General features: G+C 57.4%; 3 protein-coding genes across 5 annotated transcripts; 2 read left to right on the top strand and 1 right to left on the bottom strand.

Annotated features, from left to right (window-relative positions):
- Positions 1–3,597: 3,597 nt before the first annotated feature.
- Positions 3,598–5,269, top strand: LOC309449387 (cAMP-dependent protein kinase inhibitor beta-like; the record flags this gene model as incomplete). Its single annotated transcript, XM_082071462.1, has 4 exons — positions 3,598–3,624; positions 4,095–4,250; positions 4,565–4,716; positions 5,187–5,269. The coding sequence occupies exons 3-4, from the start codon at positions 4,572–4,574 to the stop codon at positions 5,267–5,269; spliced, it is 228 nt and encodes a 75-aa protein (XP_081927588.1). The 5' UTR covers positions 3,598–3,624; positions 4,095–4,250; positions 4,565–4,571.
- A 2,032-nt stretch (positions 5,270–7,301) lies between these two features.
- On the top strand, positions 7,302–10,341 carry FABP3 (fatty acid binding protein 3). The gene is made up of 4 exons (XM_082071473.1): positions 7,302–7,498; positions 7,898–8,070; positions 9,849–9,950; positions 10,059–10,341. The coding sequence occupies exons 1-4, from the start codon at positions 7,426–7,428 to the stop codon at positions 10,110–10,112; spliced, it is 402 nt and encodes a 133-aa protein (XP_081927599.1). The 5' UTR covers positions 7,302–7,425; the 3' UTR covers positions 10,113–10,341.
- Positions 10,342–11,157: 816 nt separating this feature from the next.
- On the bottom strand, positions 11,158–19,844 carry ZCCHC17 (zinc finger CCHC-type containing 17). Of its 3 annotated transcripts, XM_082071731.1 has the most exons (8): positions 19,695–19,844; positions 19,476–19,595; positions 18,647–18,704; positions 18,156–18,256; positions 17,691–17,782; positions 17,104–17,204; positions 16,800–16,948; positions 11,158–11,887 (listed from the first exon to the last, which is right to left on the bottom strand). In XM_082071731.1, exons 2-8 carry the CDS (start codon positions 19,515–19,517, stop codon positions 11,708–11,710), a joined length of 723 nt encoding a protein of 240 aa, XP_081927857.1. In that variant the 5' UTR covers positions 19,518–19,595; positions 19,695–19,844; the 3' UTR covers positions 11,158–11,707. The 3 variants fall into 3 exon arrangements, with proteins under 3 accessions (XP_081927857.1, XP_081927859.1, XP_081927858.1); XM_082071733.1 differs by having other exon boundaries at positions 19,498–19,838; XM_082071732.1 differs by having other exon boundaries at positions 11,704–11,881; positions 16,793–16,948; positions 19,498–19,830.
- Between the last annotated feature and the right edge of the window lie 200 nt (positions 19,845–20,044).

Here is a 20,044-nt window from a genome sequence, read left to right on the forward strand (position 1 = left end):
GTTTGGGTTTGCCCTGCAGATGCTCGGGGAAACTTTGGGCTGGGATGTCAGCGAGCGCAGGAGCTGGTTTTGCTCTTACCCTGGAGCGGGACTTGCTCGGATTTACATTTGCAGCATTATAAACCAAAGCGACAGTTTATACAAATGGCCTGAAATCCTGTCCGGAGACACTCAGGTTGGATTCTATTTTTTCTCCTGGTTGTACGAGGGTATTAAACGGAGCTGAACTCTGCCATCATTCCCATGCGCAACAATGGATTGATAGAGCAATAATGCACATTTTTTCCTCCCAGCAACTCCATCCTATGGATGTCAGCAGCAAATCCCGCCTCTTGTGCTGTTGGCATCCAGAAATTACAGGGAATGGAGATCGTTGGTGTCCCATTTCAGAGTCCTTCATTCTTACTCTTTGCCTTGAATGGGAATTTAGGTACCAATATCCAACAAGCCTGGATGAGCCCCACTGCAGAGCCAGTGGAGGGTTTATGTTCGGTTTAGGCTGGCATTAGCTAGGACACAGCTCAGGATTTAGTGCGAAAAATAAATTTCTAAGTACTACAGCTGAAAAAATCCTAAATAAAAACGTTTGCCCTAAAGCGTGCTAAAAGGAGACAGAGGGTGAGTGAAGGCAAGGGAAGGATGACCTCTGAAAGCACCCTTGTAACCCAGGGAAAGGTTTGAGTGGAATAATTCAGGATTTGGATATGAGCAGGATTGGGACTGAGCCTAAGCCTGGACCATCATCTCCAGGCACTTGGGCTGGGATGTCCCCAGGCTCTGGGCTTGAAGCAAAACCTGTTCTCCACATCCGTCTGCATTTAACCACCTTAAATATTCTTGCACCAGCCAACATCCCTGGAGCCTTTTCTCATTTTCTCCCCCTGCCCTGGAGACAATGAGTTCAGGACAATATTTATTCCCTTTCACCTAGATCCCGGGAGCTGTTTATGGCCTCTGACAGCTGACAGAGCCCATTGCTCCGTGGCAGCGGGTGCTGCTCAGCATCCCCCGGGCTCCGGCACCGGCGCCGGGCAGGAGCGGCGCTGCCTGCAGCCGCGTCCCTCGGGACGGAGCCGCCGGGACCAAACCTGCTGCTCCGGGGGAAATCTCTCAGCTCTCCAGATTTTATCCTGCGTTTAATTATTGCCATCTGCTGTTCCGGGCTCCAGGGGCTGTCTGGTCTGTCTGTTGGCTGTCGGTCTCTGGGTAAATCAGCCCCGTTGGGTTTTCCTCTCTTGTGGACTCATCACTGACTTTCCTGGATGATGCTCTCATGGTTGTAAACTAAAGCAGGAGAGATTCAGGCTGGCCATGGGGAAGGAATTGTGGCCCTGAGGGTGGTGAGAGCCCGGCCCAGGTACCCAGAGAGGGGGTGGATGAACCATCCCTGAGACACCCCAGGCCAGGCTGGACGGGGCTCTGAGCACCCTGAGCTGGGGAAGATGTCCCTGTCATGGCAGGGGGGGCACTGAGGGGCTGGGAAGGTCCTTCAGCCCAAACCACCCTGTGATTCTATGACACCTTTCTGAGCCAGGGCAGCTCTTTCTTTCCCAGTTTGCAACATTCATTTAATTCAATGTTATGGTTACACTTTGGTAAATCCTTCCCATTTTTCATTTGTGTTCATTACTAACACTGAGCCTGTAGAGTTGCCAGTGGATTTTCAGATGGCTCACGCTCTTCTCTCCTGTCCTCTCTCCACCTCTCCCCAGTCTCTTCCATCACAGCCCATCTCCAGGAGGGATTAAGGTTTATTTCTGCCCTCCCTCCTATATCCCATTAGGGGCATTAAAGCAGGAGCCAGTGGCCCTGAGGACCTTCCATGTGAGCCCAGGAGCTTTTCTGAGTTGAGACCACATTAAGCCTGCCAGAAACAGTCCCTGCTTAGAGGGGGAGATCTCTGCTCCTCAGGCGGAGGGCTGGGGTTCATGCAGCGCTATTTGCCCCGCGCTGGGTGGGACTTGCTGCCCGTGGGACTGGTGCTGAGGGCTGGTTATCGCCCAGTTCTGCAGGACGTGAGCGTGCGGAGCCACCGGGGCTGCCGGGATCCAGGTCTGAGCCAGCGCTGCGGGCTGCGGTGTGCATAGGGAGACTGTCTGTCTGTGTGTCTGTCTGTGTGCGCCATGTATGTATGTCTGTGTGTGTTTGTAGCTTGCGAGTGCACATGTACATTCCTGTGTACATGCATGTGCACATGCATGCCTTTATGTGTGTGCACACACGTGTGCATCTGTGTGCATGCATGTTTGCATGCATGAATTTAGAATTATAGAATCATTTAGGTTGGAAGAGACCCTCAAGATCATCGAGTCCACCCATAACCCACCCCTGTCCCTGCCCCATGTCCTGAGACCCTCATCTCCATGTCCAGCCCTCCAGGGCTGGTGACTCCAGCACTGCCCTGGGCAGCCTGTTCAATGCCCCACAGCCCTTTGGGGAAGAAATTGTTCCTAAATCCAGCCTCAACCTCCCCTGGCGCAACTTGAGGCCGTTTCCTCTGCTCCTGGCACTTGATACTTGGGAGAACAGACCAACACCCATATTTATGCGTCTGTGTGTGTGACCATGAGTGCACACACGTGTGTGCTTTGCACGCTCACGTGCTCACACCGTCACATGCACCAGGCATATGTGACCTGGCTCCCCCCAGCTCCTCTTCCCAAACGGGTGCCAGGGTGACACAGCAGGTGCTCCTGTGCCATCTCGGATGCTACACGTCACCTCCCCTGTCCCGGTGCCCGGAGCGGGGCTGCCGGGCCGAGGGGCCGCCAGGCGAGCAGGTGCTGCTGTGGGACACTCGGTGACAGATGATCGACCTGAACGTGAACATGTGGTGTGTGATGAGAAACTCTGTGACCAGGAGGTGACACGGTGCTGGCACTAACAGGAGCTGGCATATGTGCTGATATGCGTACAGGGCACGTGGCATACACATACATGTGCCACAGGACACTGTGTATGCACATATATGTGCCAGGGCATGCCATGCATTCACACACGTACTACAATGCACCGTGCATGCACATGCATGTGTCAGAGGGTGTCATGCATGCACAAACATGTTCTGCAATGCACCACATATGCACATACGTGTGTCACGGGACACCATGCATGCACGTGTGTCCCAGAGGACAGCACACGCACAACCTGAGCTCAGCGCCAGCTGCACATACACGTACATCACACACAGCAGCCCGGCCAGAGGTGATGCCGGCAAACACGCACACACGTGTGCCAATGCACACACGTGTGCCAATGCACACTCAAGCGCGCAGCCCCAGAGTGCCGTAGATGGTGCACGTGTGTGCACACACCTGCACACGGACCATTGTGCCTCTGCTGTGTCTGTTCCACGGCTCGGCCACCACTCGCAGGGCCACCGACCTGCCCTCCTCACACACCCGAGCCTCACTCCGTGCCTCAGTTTCCCCAGCTGAAAAGGGCCCGGGTCCTGCCCCGCATGGGGCAGCCGCCCTGTGACTAATCACCTGCCGGGTTAATCATTCATTCCTCTTCCTCGCACGCAGCCGGGGTCACTCGTCCCGCTCGGCACGGTGCCTGTGCCCAAGGACTCGCGGACCTTGGCTCGTCCTCTGCCGGAGAGCGATTCCCAGGGCAACACTGGTGAGTTTGTGCCCCTCACAGCAGGACGAGCTCCTGCCGCCACCAGCTTGGGGACACCAGTCCCAGCATTGCCACCAGCGTCTGACGCGGAGGGGATGGGGCTGCCTGGGGGTCCTTTCACCCTGTGAGCGGAGGGGGGGTTTGGGGAGGGTGGAGGTCCTCGTGTCCCTAGAAGGTCCTGTGCCACCCACCGTCTGCAGCTGCAAAACACCTTTGCAAAAGTCCAAACTCTTTACCAGTGCTGAGCAAACATCTTGGTGATGAGCCGGTGCGGGGGCTGGCTCCATGCTGGGGGGTCTGCACGGTGCTGGGGGTTACTGGGAGAGCCCCCACCTGCCCAGGGGACCCCGGTGGGTGTCACCACTGCCTGCACACAGCAGCAGGCACACAGCCTCTCCCACCCCCAGGCTTGTTCCCCGCTCCCTCCTGGCACCAGCCCCATCGTTGACCCTCTGCTCTGTCTCCCCCAGGTTGGAGCCAGAGGGGACCCAGCCCGGAGCCCCCGTCTCCCGTGGGGTCCCTCGCTGGCTGGGGGACATTGGGAGGGGGAACGGCCAGGCCGGGGAGCGGAGCAGGACCCTGGGCACGGGGGAGACGCCGCGCCAGGCCAGGCTGGAGGGCGCGCGGTAAGGCTGCTCGGGGCAGGGGGTGGTGGTGGGGCCCCTAGGACCCCCCTTCCTCCGTGATGCTGTGACCAGCAGAAGTCACAGCACCCAAAGGTGCCCACCCTGGGGACAAGGGAGTCCCATGGGAAGGGTGGCCCCTGCCTTCGCCCCGGAGAACCTGCGGTCAGAGTGGGTGGGGGTGTTGTTGGGGGCTCAGCCCCATTCCCCAGGGGTGCTGCCTGCCCTGAACCAGAGCACCCAGCCTGGGCCACAGCCGGGTCCCCTTCGCCTGCCATGCTCAGCAGGGTGACGAGGAGGGGACGGTGTCTCCCCAGGGTTAGAATGACCGAGGTGGAACCCCTGCTGGACTTCGCATCCTCCGGGCGAACGGGCCGGCGCAATGCCCTGCCCGACATCCTGGGCTCGCCGGCCGGCGTCAGCCCCTCCGACCTGCCCCTCAAGCTGGCCGAGATGTCCCTGACCGCAGGTGGGTGACGGGGAATCACAGAATCACAGGACGGTTTGGGTTGGAGGGACCTTCCCAGCCCCCCAGTGCCCCCCCTGCTATGACAGGGACATCATCACCAGCTCAGGGTGCTCAGAGCCCTGTCCAGCCTGGCCTGGGGTGTCTCAGGGATGGTTCATCCACCACCTCTCTGGGTACCTGGGCCAGGCTCTCACCACCCTCAGGGCCACAATTCCTTCCCCATGGCCAGCCTGAATCTCCCTCCTTTAGTTTAAACCATCACCCTTGTCCCATCACAACGGGCCCTGCTCAAAATTCTGTCCCCATCTTTCTTCCTGGCCCCTTATAAGTCTGGAAAGGCTACAACAAGGTCTCCCCAGAGCTTCTCTTCTCCAGCTGAACACCCAACTCCCTCAGCCTGTCCCACAGCAGAGCTGGGGACAACGGGGTGAGCAGGGCCCGTGGTGGCTCATCCCTCGTCTCTCCCGCAGGCAGCGCCCAGGAGATGCAGTCGCCCTCGGCGGAGGCGCCCCCCCCGCAGCCCCCCAGCCCCGAGCTGAAGGACACGTCCTAACCCCGCGCTGGGGGGCCGTTGCTGAGCAGCAGAGGATGGAGGAGGCCGTGGAGCACCAGCCCAGCTTTCCTGGCACGGCCGGAGTCCGCTGCGTTTTCCTCGGTGCTACCGCAGCGAGAGGGACCGTCGGGTCTCGTCTTGACCCTGCCATCTGGGGAGCATCGCGTGGCGGGGACCCCGTGACGAGGGGCCATTCCCACCCGCGCCCTGGGCGAGGACCTGGCGGGGGGAGGAATACTTTTCTTCTGGGACATCTGGCAGAGCTGAGCACGGGGGGGTCTCCGGGGGACTTTCTCCCTGTCGCAGGAGCAGCCCGCGGGTGTTTCTGGCTGAGTGTGGTGTTCACTGTGATGTTTTGGGTACCACTTCCATCTCCTGGCCTTTTGTCCTGGGTGATGCTGGAGCCTTTTTCAAGAAGACGGGGGGAGGAAGCACTGAACACCGACAGGTCCCCAGCCCTCAAGCAAAGTCCCCAGCACCTCAGGGTGGCACTGGCCATCCCCAGGCTCTTGGGCAAGGACAGTGGCTCCCATGTGAACGGGCACGTGTACACGCGTGTTCGTGTGTGGGGGTGCTTGTGTGCATGGCGCCCACGTGTGTGCTGGGTGTCTGTGAGCACAGGTGTCCCTGTGCACGAGTGTGTGAGTGACCATGTGCGTGGGTGCTCACCCATGTCAGTGGGTGTCCATGTGTGTGCTGGGACTCTGTGAGCACGAGTGTTCACATGCGTGGGAGCTTCTGCAGGTGGGTGGGTGTCCCTGTACGTGGGTGTTCCCATGGGTGGGTGTCTGTGCGTGGGCAGCTGTACACGTCAACATCCACATCTCCTGGTCCCGTGTCTCAGGGGGAGGCTGGGAGCGCGCGTGGGGACCAGGGCTGTGCCGATTTGGGACACTGACACCCAGGAGGGTGAGGGGACAGGTGACAGTCCCTGATCTCTTCATCACCTCCCAGGCTGGGGGTGGGTGTGAGTGGGGGCTCTGGCTCCCCAGGGACTTGTCTGGGGAATAAATGGCCCGTCTGTCCCTGGGGAGCCGTGTCCTGCGGGTGTCCCAGCTGGATGGGGGGACACCCATCCCACGGGATCCAGAGCTTGTCACCCACAGGGGACGCAAGGCAAGGGGTCCCGCTCGGGGGCACTGCTGGGGGGAGGAGGCGGAACACGAGCTCTCAGCTATTTTTGGGTGTCTGTGATGACAACTTGGGGCCAGAGAGAGGGAGAAACTGTCCCTCCCAGACCTGGCCACTTTGTCCCCAAAGTCCCTAAGGTGGAGGCATGTGCTGCAGCCACGGGGTTCAAGGACACCCGACCCCCCCAGCTGGGACCCTCCGCTGCCTGGGGACAGGGGCAGGAGGAGGCGCGTCCCCAGGGGCTGGGGGGGACATGCTGTGGGTCCCATGACCCCATGGCTGTCCTTGTCCCCAGTGTCCCCCTGACACACAGAGCATCACCATGGGCACATGTGTGTGTGCCAACACACACAGGGTAGGGACAGGGTCATACGTGTGTCCCCACACACAGACACGGAGCAGGGACAGGGTCACGTGTCCCCACACACACACAGCGGGGTGGGGTCACACATGTCCCCACACTCCCCTGGATGCCTGACCCCCCCACCCTGGTTACTTGCTGCTCCTCAGTTTCCCCAGCTCAGCTTCCCTGTCCCGAGGACAGGTCACCCTGAAGGACACCGCCATCGCTGGCGTCCCCATGTCCTGGCCATGTCCCCCACCCACAGACCACAGGCAGCACCTACCCCCCCCAATTTGAGTCTGCCATGGGCTGGGCACACACCTGCACCCTGCCTCGGCTTCCCCCCATCCCGCACCCTTTGGCCGCCCCACCGCAGGGACCGCACACGGCTCATGGCACAGCTGCTCCCCCTTTGCTCCCCCAGCAGTGACCCCCCCGTGCCGCGGGTGCCGGGCCGGGGCGGGGCCGGGGGCGCTGCCGGGCGGCCGCTGCCGCTGTGGGAGCGCGGAGTGTTCCTGGCGCGGCGGAGCCGCTTCAATCATGTGATGGGGACATTATTTAAGGCGGTGGCGCGGCCGGGCGGCAGCCGCGAGCTGGGCGGTGCGGAGCGGAGCTGCGCGCACGGCCCGGACCCCCCCGCGCCCTCGGACCCGCCCGGCGCCCCGCGTGTCCCCCCCGCACCATGGTTGACGCCTTCGTGGGCACCTGGAAGCTGGTGGATACGGCCAATTTCGATGAGTACATGAAGGCGTTGGGTGAGTTGCGGGGGGGCTGCAGTCAGGACATCACCCCCTTTGTTTTCTACCCTGCACCCCATTTGCATGGCCGAGCCCCCCCCGCCCCGCGCACGGGGCTCTGGCTGGGGGGCTGCAGGCGGTGGGGGGGCTTCGGGGTGGTTGATGGGGCGTATCTGGGGTGGTTGATGGGGGGTATCCGGGGTGGTGTGGGGGGGCTCCGGGGTGTTTTGCGGGGGGTCTCCGGGGCTTTGTGCCCGGGGCCTGGAGCTGGGTAAGGGGGTCTTGTCCTTCTCCTGGTTCATCCCCCCCCTCCATTGTGAGGAAGATCTCCGGGGTGATGCCGGCAGGAGCAGAGGCTCATGGCCACATCCTGCCCCCCCACACCCCCTCAGCGCCCCCAACCTTGCCCCCCCCCAGGCGTGGGCTTCGCCACGCGGCAGGTGGCCGGGCTCACCAAACCCACCACCGTCATCGAGGTGGACGGCGACAAGGTCACGGTGAAGACCCACAGCACCTTCAAGAACACGGAGATCAGCTTCAAGCTGGGCGAGGAGTTTGACGAGACCACGGCGGACGACAGGCACGTCAAGGTGAGCCCCAGCCCCTGCCCCCCCGCGGCGGAACCCCCAGAAATGCTCTGTGGGCTTCGCCGGATCCGGCCATCAGCTCCTGGCTCGGGGGCTCCATCCTTTTTGTGTTCGGCAGCAGAAAATCGTTACCCCGCCAGTGCGGGTGCTCACGCCCGGTCCCACCCACTGCCCCCTTCCTGCCCCGTTTTGCAGGGAGGTTTTCCCTCCCTGCCCCATTGTGCGGGGAGGTTTTCCCCGGGGGGGCCTGGAGCTGCCAGGAACGTTGTGCAAGAGCCTGGCTTGCAAACGGCCACAGGTTTGCTCAAGAGGCAGTGAGGGGATGTGGGGGGTCGTGGCGAGTGTTGTCCTTGCTTGGGGGGCACAGGGGCACAACACCCCTTTGTGGAGCCCCCTTTTTGTTTTCCCTGTGAAGCAGGGACGGAGCAGGTGGGCAGCCCTGTCTGGCCGATCCCCCGCCAGGGGCTGATGCCTCTCTGGGGGTCCCTAGGGAGGCCAGGACCTCCACGGTCAGGCTGTTCCTTCCCATAAGAGCCAGCTAAAAAAGCTTTGCGGGGGGGTCAGAGCTTCTTTCGTGGTCTCTCCCACCCCGCAGAGGCACTTGGTGTTGCAGGATGGATCCAGCCCCTGCGTTTTCCCTGTTTCCCAGCCGCTGGGAATAGAACACGTGTGCACGGAGCAGTTGGGAGCCCTGTGTCCCCCTCCCGGGCAGGACCTGGGGGGCAACTCAGGGCTCATAGCTCACAAAATCCCAAAAGGTTCAAAGCAGCGGAGACGTGTGACCCCACAGCTGCCGTGGCTCGGGGACGTGCCCTTCACGTGCCCCTCGGCCCATGGCCAGAGGGCACATGATGGGGCGGGGGGGCCAGGGTGGCTGCGGAGCCGTGGGGCCACCGGGATGGGGCCGGTGGGGTATGTCAAATTGTGGGACACCCAGAATGTGTGGGGCACCTGAGTGGTGGGGACACCCCAGCTGTGGGGACAGCTGAGCTCTGGGCGCCCCCCAGCCATGCAGGGACCGGGGCTATGGGGGCACCTGAGCTATGGGGCGACCCACCCCATGGGGCCCCTGAGCCCTGGGGAGAGCTGAGCTGCAGGGGGACTGGAGGAGCTGGGGGGCACAGGGCAGGATGGGGCTGGGCAGCCGGTGCCACTGTCTGTCCCGCCACAACCCTGCTTGGCTGTCACACCAGCCTTGGCACCGGCTGTCACACCAGCCTTGGCACCGGCCCGGAGTTTGGGGCTGAGTCAACAGCAGCGGCTGAGCAAACAGCGGCCCTGGTGAGCAGGGCTGAGTTTGCCGGATCAGCTCCTCCGAAAGCCCTTGCTGGGCCCTGCGGCACAGGCGGAGGCTTCGGTTCAAAGCACCAATACCTGCCCGATACCTGCACCCCATCTGACATCTGGAGCCAGCGAGCTATGGTTGGAGGCAGCTGGGATCAGGTCCCGGCAGCCCCAGAGCAGGATGAGGCCCTGGGCAGGGCTCCCGGTGCTGACCCTGGGTCAGGGTCACCGTGACGGGGCTACTCGGTGGCAGCCGGGGCTGTGACCCAGCTGGTGGCCACAGCAGGATCCAGCCCATGCTGAACTCGGCTGACAAAGAACAGGGGGATGCTGCCAGATGGACATCCCGATGGTGGCACCCACAGCCTGTCCCTGAGCCCCACAGGGCTCTGGGTGAGCATGGGGACACTCAGCATCGTCCCCTCCAAGGGACAAAGCCCCTGGAGCTGAGAATCCCTGGGGAGGAGGGTGACGGTGGGTCCTGCTCTCTCCCGCAGTCCGTGGTCAAGCTGGATGGAGGGAAGCTCGTCCACGTGCAGAAGTGGGACGGGAAGGAGACATCGCTGGTCCGGGAGCTGAAGGATGGCAAATTAATTCTGGTAAGGAAATAGAAATGGTTCTAAATTGGGGGGGTACAGCCTGGAACAGGGCAAGGTGGGAACTGCACCAGCTCAGCACAACTAACCCATCGCCATTTCTGCCACCAGACTCTCACCATGGGCAACGTCGTCTCCACCCGCACCTACGAGAAGGGGACATAGACGCTGTCCCCAGCTCCTCTGCCCATCACATGGTGCCACGTTCGCCTCCCGCATCGCCGCCGTCCTCACCCCGCGCCAGGCACAGCTCCCGTGGCCTCGGAGCCTGCGGCCCCATCGCCACTTGGGGCTTGGGTGGGGGTTTTGTGGTTGTTCTTTTGTTTTTGTTTTGTTTTTTTAATTAATAATGGGAAAACTCACAAGGAAAAATAAAAAAGGCCATGTTGTTACAGCTCTGTGCTCAGTTTAGTTGGAAAAAAAGGCTTTTTTGGCACGTGCTCACCCACAGCGCTGAGCCTCGCCAGTCTCAGCCCAGACACCCTGGAAGCGATGGGGTTAAATGCCCAGCGCTGTGGAAACAGGAGAGGCTGTGAGGGGTGGAACGTGCTTTTCCAGGGGGTGTCAGTTCCTCCCCCGCAGCTCTGCCAGCCCCCGGCTCGCTGCGGCCCCGCGGTCCCTCCAGCGCCGACGGGCAGCGGTGCCAGCGCATCAGCTGATGCTGCACGACGCAGTCAAGGTCACGAGTGGCGAGGCCGGAACGTGGCCCCAGACGGGGACTCGGCCATGGGGAACTGGGGCGAGAAGGGGCAGAACGGGCAGAGCGCAGGGAGAAGGGGCAGCAGCCCCACGTCCTCCTCGTGCTGCAGCCCCAGCCCCGCTCTCGCTTCCCGGCAGAGCCGGTGGCACCACAAGTGACTCATCCCCCCGTTGGGCACATCTGCCCCACCAGTCCCTCCCCACAGGCTTCGTCAGCCCAGCCCAACCACAGCCGGGCCGTCTGCCACCTTCCCCCTGACCTTCAGCTCCAGTTACAAGATTTATGCTCCAGTTGCTCCTCAGCAGAAGGCACCAGGCGGCTTCTCGTAGGGTCATCTCAGCACACACCCCCCTCCCACCCCCGGGAGCCTCTGACAGCAGCCAAGACTGTCCAAAAACAAACCCCGAATGCGGGTCACCTCCCCTCTCGCCCAGGCAGCACACTCTGCACTGCCCAAGATGAAGTGTGGAGTGTATAGAAGAAAAGACGCGGTACAAAGTACAACTGGAGATTGGGGAGATCTATTTTCCATCACTTACCAAGGTGGCAAACACACCGCAGTTCATGTTGACTTACAATATCTCCACTCCCCCATTTGCTTCTGACTGTTCTACCCCCAGTGTTTGCAGATAACACGAGTGGGGCGGGGGGAGGGTTTGGGGACCAAAGCCATTGCGGCTCCGCAGCGTTACCGGCTGCAGGATGCAGCCCCATCGCAGGGCCCAGCACCAACCACCCATCCCCAAGCATGGGGACGCTCAGGGAGGGCACGGCTGAGCGCCAGCCGCTCACCACGAGGCTGCAGGACGGGACAGGTGGCAATGAAGGGGTGGCATTAGCCAATTTTGGCAGGCGTGGCTGCTGGTGGCAGAAAACGGCAGCCAGCGCCTAAGCTAACAGAGGACAACTTGTACCAAAGTCAACACCTGTAACACCACATGCTGAGCGTTACTTTTGGGACAAGGAAACGCCTTGTCCCCGGAGCGAGGGGCACGCTGGCCCGGTTCTCGCTCCCCGTGGTGTGCAGCAGGGACTCAAGGCCGGGCCCCCGCCCGCCTGCTCAGTCCCGCGCCTTCTTCTTGTGCTTCTTCTTGTGCTTCTTCTTCTGAGCCTTGTTGGGCTTCCCCGGGCGCTTGGGCCTCTTGCAGGCCGGCTGAGCGCCGTCGCTGTCCGAGTCCGAGCTGTCCGAGTCCGACTCGGAGGACGGCTCATTCCTGTGCTTCTTTTTCTTCTTCTTCTCCTGGAAAACGAAATAAAAGAATTAAAGAACCTTGCACGTGGGAAAACTGTCACTTGTGGTCACCAGGGCAGTGAGACACTTTCTGCCTCCCATAATCCCTGAGCAATGGAGCGGCCGGAGGCAGAAGCGGGGATGCTGCTGCCGCTGGGCTGCGCGGGGCTGGGAGCAGCTGCGGGGGCGCTGGCGGCTGCGTCCCGGTCACTGAGATCTCTGGGTCGCAGGGTGAAGGAGCTTCTATGGGAACGCGCAGCGTGCGTGGGAGGGAGGCGCCGAGCACAAACGGACCTTCTGATCCTTCTCTCTGCCTTCCAAGAAAAGATCTGCTGTTTCAGCACCAGGAACAACCCCTTTAATTTGAATTCTACAAAAGCATCTGTCTTCTGCTCAGCTACAGTAACTTGTCCCTGGTGTAGCTTTGCAGTGGTCCCTGGAATTGCGGTATGATAAATGGGGCTGTGATGCATTTTCACAGAGTTTGCTGCTCTTTCTCCCGCCCTGTAAAAGACCCGCAGGCAGGCTGCTCGCAGATGTTGTCTCTTCATGTCAAAACCGCACCTTCCTCATTGTTTTGTGACCTGGAGTTCATCAAGACTTAATCTCTCCTGCCTTGTAGCTGGCACTTGTTTTACTAGTTCCTAAACAGCACCATAAGCCCATAACTCCACATAAGGGTCTTCTGGCAAAAAAGATTTCAACTTCTGGGAAGAGCTCTGGACACTCCCCTCTTATCTCCAAATCAAATACCTCAGAATGAGCAGCGTGCTAACACTGGAGGTACAGCCTGGAGCAACCTTCCTCCCGAGGCCGGAGGAGCCTGGTGTGTTCACCGGCCCCTCTCAGTGCCAGCTTTTGAAAAACAACCCCAGCAGCAGCAGAACCAGAATATCAGGCTGCAGCCCAGCCCATTGCTCTTGTACACGCCAGCTCCCACCACAGACGGTGTAGATGAGAGATTCTGAAGCATGTTTGTTCTGTTTTGGTAGAACTGTAATCATTACATAAATTGGACAGGACGTGCAAAGCACTTGTAACGTGCCGGTCTCCATCCTTGTTGGCCCTCGCGGGATCTTTACACCGAGAGGCTGCTTGGGCAAGATCCACTCAGAATGTTTGTGCACGTGGAGTGTTTGCTGAGCTGAGCTCCATCCACCAGCAGCTGTTGGTTCTGGAGGGGGGTCTGAAGCTGGGGGTGCAGCCGACCGCTGGAGGCACAAATCCGGCCGTGGCTTTGGCGCTACCACCCCCGTACAATAGAGAAACGCTCCCGCTTGCACAACGCTGAGTCAACTGGTAACCAGGGGCCTGTTGTCTCCCAGTGCTGGGATGCTGGAGTTTAGTGAAACCTGTGGTTTAATAGAAGATTACTCATGCAGAATGATTTCACAGCAGCACTGCCTCCTGCTACACAAAATATTAAGCTCTGGCTTACTCCCTGCCACATTTGCGGTCCAGCGTGTGCTGATGCTGCGATACTTGCAGTCCTGCCCCGAAAGCACATTTGATTTGCTGGAGCGAGCAGTCTGGCTGTTCGGAGCCCCCAACAAGGGGAGACTGAGGGTTTATTTGTTTTTTCTTTCAGCCAGCACAATGTCCACATATGTACTTTCATTTCCCCTGTAATCCTGAAGGAACGTGTGTGACATCCTGTCCTGTCCTCAGCCTTCACATGCTGAGAAAGTTTTCCAAGCTCTGGAATGAACCTCTGTTAGTTGTTAAGGTCTTGTCAAACTTTCTCACCATGTGCACAGGCTGGAAAAGCTTGAGAAAATTCTCCTTGCTGCATCCCTTTCTCTAAAAGATTTAACTCTTCACTATCCTCTTATTCTAAAGACTTACGATTTGCTTTTGCCCTTTGTCTGTGGTAAGGCACCTTTGCCCTTTGTCTCATTGTTTGTGCTCCTTCTGGCTTCAAACAGATGAGTGCTCGTTTCTTGCACAAGCTGCTGTGTCTCGAGCTTCCTTCTGCGAAGCAAATTTTCTTCATGTGGATGCTTCCCAACCTGTTTCCAGCCAGGATGGTTCTTGTCCCCCGGGTGGGGTGGGTGTGTGACAGGCCTAAGGCAGCACCCAAGGGAGGAGCGTCCCAGGCCAGACCTACAGAACCAGTATCAGACCTTCAGTCCCCATGGGCAGCCTGTTTGCGTTTGAGCAGGTGAAAATACCTGCCCACAGCAATCACTCTGATTCCGCACAGGTATCTCACACAGCTCCATGGCTGATCGCCACTGTTTCCATCATCCGACCGTGGGTTTGTTTTCTCTCCCTTGGCTCGGCTCCTGGGGTGGCTGCGATGCCCGCAGCAGCTGGCCAAGGAGGGCAGCTCGCCCGAGACTTGTCCTCCTTGTAGCCCTGTGACTGGCACAGCCGTGCCCTTGGGCTTCCTCCTTGTCTCTGCTTCCGCGCTAAAGGAGCGCATGGCACGGAGAGCCCTGCCAAGGTGGGGGTGACTTACAGCAAACCTCGCCCTGTAAAACCCTCTGCAAGCCCAAGGGTGGCCTCGAGGTCATTTGGGACATTCTTGGCAAAGAAAAGAAGTGGAGCTGTTGGCTTGGGGGCTCCAGGCTTCTCCCTTTACGCTCCCTTCCATAGTGGAATGTAAAACGCTGTTATGCGTTGTGTTTGGGACTGTGATCTGACCGCGTTGTGCTGTTCCCCATGCCTGTGCGCAGCCACGCTTTGAACAAACCGCCATCCAACCTCTTCAAATTACAGGTAGTGGGGCAGGAAACGTGGCTTTTTGTCCGGCTCACCAAGGCTCCTTCTCCCCATCTAGTGATGCCTCCAAGTGAAGGCCCCGGGCTTCTCTCACCCGCTGGCGCCGGCTCAGCAGACTGGGGAGGTTGAGGTTGGATTTAGGAACAATTTCTCCCCCAAAGGGCTGTGGGGCATTGGAACAGGCTGCCCAGGGCAGTGCTGGAGTCACCATCCCTGGAGGGCTGGACAGACGGAGATGAGGTTCTCAGGACATGGGGCAGTGGTGGACTTGGCAGTGTGAGGTTGGACTTGATGATGTTAAAGGTCTTTTTTAACCTAAATGATTCTATGAGAAAAGGGGGTGAGGACCCCAGAGCATCTCTGTAAGGACAGAAATCTCTGGGGAGAGCAAAGAGCACCCAGAAACTGCAAGGAAGCATCAGAACAAAGAAACAAAAAATGTTGATCATGAACAACCAAAAATGTAGATACTGTTGCTATGACACTAAACGGTTTCTTGCTAGATAGCAGTTCCCCATCTACTCATTTGAAAATATAAACTCTACCGTTATGTTACAAACATGGGATGGGGTCAGCAAGGCAATTGTCACTAGGTAGACTGAGCTATTTCTACTTTGTGTAAATGCCTCTGGGGCTGCAGGAAGCGGGGAAGCACATGGTGGCTCCCAGACAAGATCGCAGCAGGCACTCGAGACAACAAGGGAGCCATTCATTGCGAGGATCCCACATCCTGCCTCCCAAAAGCTCAAAGTTTTATTTTCCAGCACTGGAAAACATCTGAAAACTTTTGATCTCCCCCCCTGAGAAGGAAGGAAGATCAAAGGAACAAGCAAGATTTAAAGTAAGGCTGTTAATCCACAGACCCCAAAAAATCAGTAACAAATCCAGGACAGTGACCCAGATATCTTGTAGCTGAGACTCCACAGGGAGTCCCCACCTCTAACGAGCTGTTTGTGCACTTCTCAGTGTAATTTTTCCCCACAGCATTTAAATAACAGTCACACAGGTGACTTTGTTTTATACTGTCGGGCAGAAACAGGGCAGGGGCTGTCACAGGAAAGTCACAACACCCCTGCTCACCACCTACAATCCCACTAACAGCCCCGGCTACTCCTCTCTCTCTCAAATAAGGGGCTACCAAAGTGCCAGAGGCCACATTACCAGTGAAAGATGAGACTGGAAGCAAGAGTTCAGCTGCCAGTGTCGCTCTGGACTGCTCCGAGTGCTGCCACAAATGCAGACTCCTCTGTTCCCCATTGCCAGCCTCTCCTACTACCACTAGTACTGGTTTAACTCCACACTGAGCCTCGGAGAACTATGCCCTCAGAAGTTACACTGCGGTTTTCTCTCTCCTGTAAAGAAGTCCACCACCTTTCCTGCCTGTTGCGTCTCTCCAGGGACACAGACAGGCCAAAGAACAGGAAAGAGAAAGAGGGAAAAAAATAGGGCTTTAGAAGTATAATTAGAAGTTGGACTCCAGCTGCGAAGGGGCTGATAAAACAGTTTATTTACTCAAGTCTAGAACTGGAGTACTCGCTGCTGGACAAACAGACCGACCCTCAAACACTCCAGTTTTGGATTCAGGTCTCTCCTATGTTTCACACCAGGGCTTCGAAGCCAGAGTTCAAACACTGGCCACGAAAGGTCTCTTATCTCTTGACATTGTCACGTAGACAAAAATGGCTTTAGAGCCTGGGAATGGCGTTCGCTCCCTGTGCAAACACACCAGCGATTTTCCCCAGCGTGTGCAGATAAGCAGAGTTCACATGGCACTGGCTGGGTCAGGATACCCGCTGCAGCCAGCTCAGACAAAAACACTGCCAGGGCAAGAGAAGTGTGATGGGAGGGAAACGGGGTTATTGGCAAGAATGACAGAAATCCAGGAAAATGAAGCAATTTCTATAGAGCCTCACAAAGCCCAGGGAAAAAATAAAAATAATCCTTTTCTCACAGTAGAAATGTCTTTTGAGGACTGTGCATTATAGCACAAAATCATCCTAAAGTCAGTTTAAGAGAATCCAGGGAAAAAGTATAAGAATTACTAAAAAGTCTGCAGAGCAGACTCCTGTTTTGCTACAGAACCTGCACAAAACTGAGCCACTTTCTGATAATCACATTGCTGTAGCAAACCATAGATGTGACTGCACAGAACAGATTCTCCGGCTCACTTTCCAGGCCAGCCCAAGGCACCTCGTACCTTTTTCCTTTTTTTTGAAGAATCCTCAGCCGTGCTGGTCTTTCTCTCTCTTTCATATCCTGCTGTTGCCACCTCCTCTTCCTCCTCTTCTGGAATGAGGGTGTATTTGGTACCTCCAGGCTGCATGAAACACTCCTTGGCAAAATGACCTGTAAAACAGCGTTTGAAGGAGGCAAAACAACCTGTAAAACAGCGTTTGAAGGAGCAACCCACCCTTTATTTTTTTTAACAATTGCGTTTTAGACACCTGAAGTGCTGCCAACAATCTTTTCGTTATTAGTCACAACAATAGACTCTAACGAACCTTTGCAGCCACATTTCTTGCACACAGTGTTCAGGACGGCCTCCAGCGTGATCTTCTGACTCGTGTAGTCTCTGAACGTGCGTTTTTTCCTCTCATCCTGACTGGAAACAGAAGGACAGTTCCATTTTCAATCCACTCCCATCTTTAACCTCGTATATTTATACAGACACAGCCTAAGCACAAGTGTTCTCAAATGTTGCTCTAAAAACACGGCTTGATCAGCTAAACCAAATAGTGGAGCTGATCAACTGCTCAGCAGAATGAGCCACATTGATAACACTTGTCACCTTCTACTTTTGAGATTAACTGAGCCCTCTCTGCAAAAGGAAAAATGCAGGGAGCTGCAGTTACGTATTTTGTATGTGAATACACACACATGCTCAGTATGAAAATAAAGCCTCCTCCAGCCCTGCCAGGCAGCACAAGCACAGGAGAACCTTCGCTCAGCCCCCCGGGCAGCCAGCGCAACACTGGGGGGTCAGAAAGAGCCCCCTCACCCTCCAAAAGACGGGCAACCTAGAGAGTAAGAACCAGGAGAGGCAGAAACCTGCCTGATCTGTTATATTCTGCTCAGAAGATTTACCTACTCAAGGGAAACATTGTTTGGGTCAAGGTCTTTGCCCGTCCCTTGGTTAACAACCTTCATGGAGAGGGAGAGTTTCAGTTTGTCGTCTTTCATCTGGAAGAGGAAGAAAAGGAATGAGAAGAAGTGACAGGGATGTTGATCGCCACACCGTGACTGGAGGCCTAGGGAGAAGGAAGGAATTTGTCCAATAGCAAAGAGCAGTGCTACAAAAGATACATGAAAGTGCTTTGGTGCTATTATTTCACCGCTGCATTCACACTTCAGAGTATTCCAGCTAAACAGCTTCAGTTAAGCAGCTATCTCAGTCACGAGACATGATCAAACTATAGGTTTGTCCAGGTTAATATTCTGTTTTCAATCTGACCAAACCCAAGTGCATGTTCAGAAGCTTTGCTGTAATTCTCAAAGCATCCAGCCCCCAGGCAGCTTCCACCTTGATCCCAACAAAACGCAGAATTAACGGTACCTCTTTCCCGATAAGCTTCACCCACACTTTGTCTCCAACATCGACGATCTCTGAGGGTTTATCCACCCGGCAGGAGGACATGTGAGTCCTGTGAACGAGGCCTGCGTGGAATTTGGAAAAAAAGAAAGGGACAAATAGAGACAAGTCTCTACTGAACCCTTGGGGTGCAGCCCATAAAAGAAACAAGTTGGACAAATTATCTAACTATAGAAAACTTCTACAGTTTGTCCAATACCTTCAAATGATTTTCTAAGAAATCATGAAGTCACCAAACAGCCCTCCAATGCTTTTTGGTATTCATGTAAACATATCATCATATTCTAAAAGCTTTCTAAGAACTTCGATTTCTTACTAATTAAAAAAACAAAACCAAACCAAACCTTTTTCTAAGCTTTTTTCTAAAAGCCAGCAAGCCTGGAATTCCAGGGATGACTGCTTGGCTTGAACATGCCAACATGAATTTACACCTGAACAAAGGAGGAGAGACAAACCTTGTTTCCTGCAGCCTGGAATTTTTATAAACGCCCCGTATTCTGTCACTGTAGCAACCTGCAAAGACAATCAATATAAAACCTTTTTTGTTTGCATAACATGGGTTAGAACAAGCCCAAAAAGCCTACATCATGGTTCTCTGCCTTCCTCCAGTTTTAGGTTTTAAGGCAGGTTCAACACCGCAATGCCTGACAATGCTGGAGCAGCGGTGCTCAGCCAACCGCACTTTGGTTGGAAGAAACCTTTAAAGTCATTGAATCCAACCATAACCCCCCCTGTCCCTGCCCCATGTCCTGAGACCCTCATCTCCATGTCCAGCCCTCCAGGGCTGGTGACTCCAGCACTGCCCTGGGCAGCCTGTTCAATGCCCCACAGCCCTTTGGGGAAGAAATTGTTCCTAAATCCAACCTCAACCTCCCCGGCGCAACTTGAGGCCGTTTCCTCTGCTCCTGGCGCTTGTTCCTGGGGAGCAGAGCCCGACCCCCCTGGCTCCAAGCTCCTTTCAGGCAGTTCAGAGATCAGAAGGTCTCCCCTCAGCTCCTGTTCTCCAGCTGAACCCCCAGGTCCCTCAGTCTCCATCACACTTGTGCTCCAGCCCCTCACCAGCTGCGTTCCCTTCTGTCCACTCGCTCCAGCACCTCAAGGGGTTCTTGGCGTGAGGGGCTTAAAACTGCCCCCAGGCCTAGGGGCCGGGCCTCCCCAGTGCGTGTTTGCCCAGGTGAGCATCTTACACACACCCGCACGTACCCAAACCCGGGACACACCCCCGGGTGCGCTCCCGCGGGACAGACCCGCCCGTTCCCGCCAGCGCCCCGGCCCGGCCCGCACCTCTCCCTGGAAGATCGCATACAGCTCGGGCAGCGCCTCCATCGCCGCTCCCGGCCCCGAGCCGCTCCGGGGGCCCCACCAGAACCGGCCGCACCCGCCACCCGCGCTCGGAGCGACGCCCTGAAAGGAAACAGCTCATTAACGCACGAAGCCACCCGCGGCCTGAGCCGTTAGCGGTGACGGGGGTAACCGGCACTTGGGCTACAAGGCGGCACCGACCCGAGCGCCGCCGGTGCCGCTCGCAGCGCGGGGTGCAGCCGGTCGCACGGGCCGAGGCCGCGGGGCCGGTTCCCGGCGGGCACGGGGACAGCGCGCCCGTCAGCGCCCGGCGCCGCACCGCCGAACCGCCACCATCTTGCTCTGGTCACGCCTCCCTCACGTGAGGTTCCGCTCCGCCAATCGCCGCGCCTAATGATAGTGGGTGGCAAATCTCAACCAATCAGCTTTATCCATGTTAGGCGACGCCCTCCCTCAGGCTCCGCCAGTACGTCACGCCTCGCTTTCGTCACCCGCGCGCCGGACGTCAGGTGGAGGAGGGCCGGTTATCCGGCCTTTCTCCACCAATCGGC

This window comes from Streptopelia decaocto, assembly GCF_964273445.1.
Source record: "Streptopelia decaocto genome assembly, chromosome: 23".
Classification (NCBI taxonomy): Eukaryota; Metazoa; Chordata; class Aves; order Columbiformes; family Columbidae; genus Streptopelia; species Streptopelia decaocto.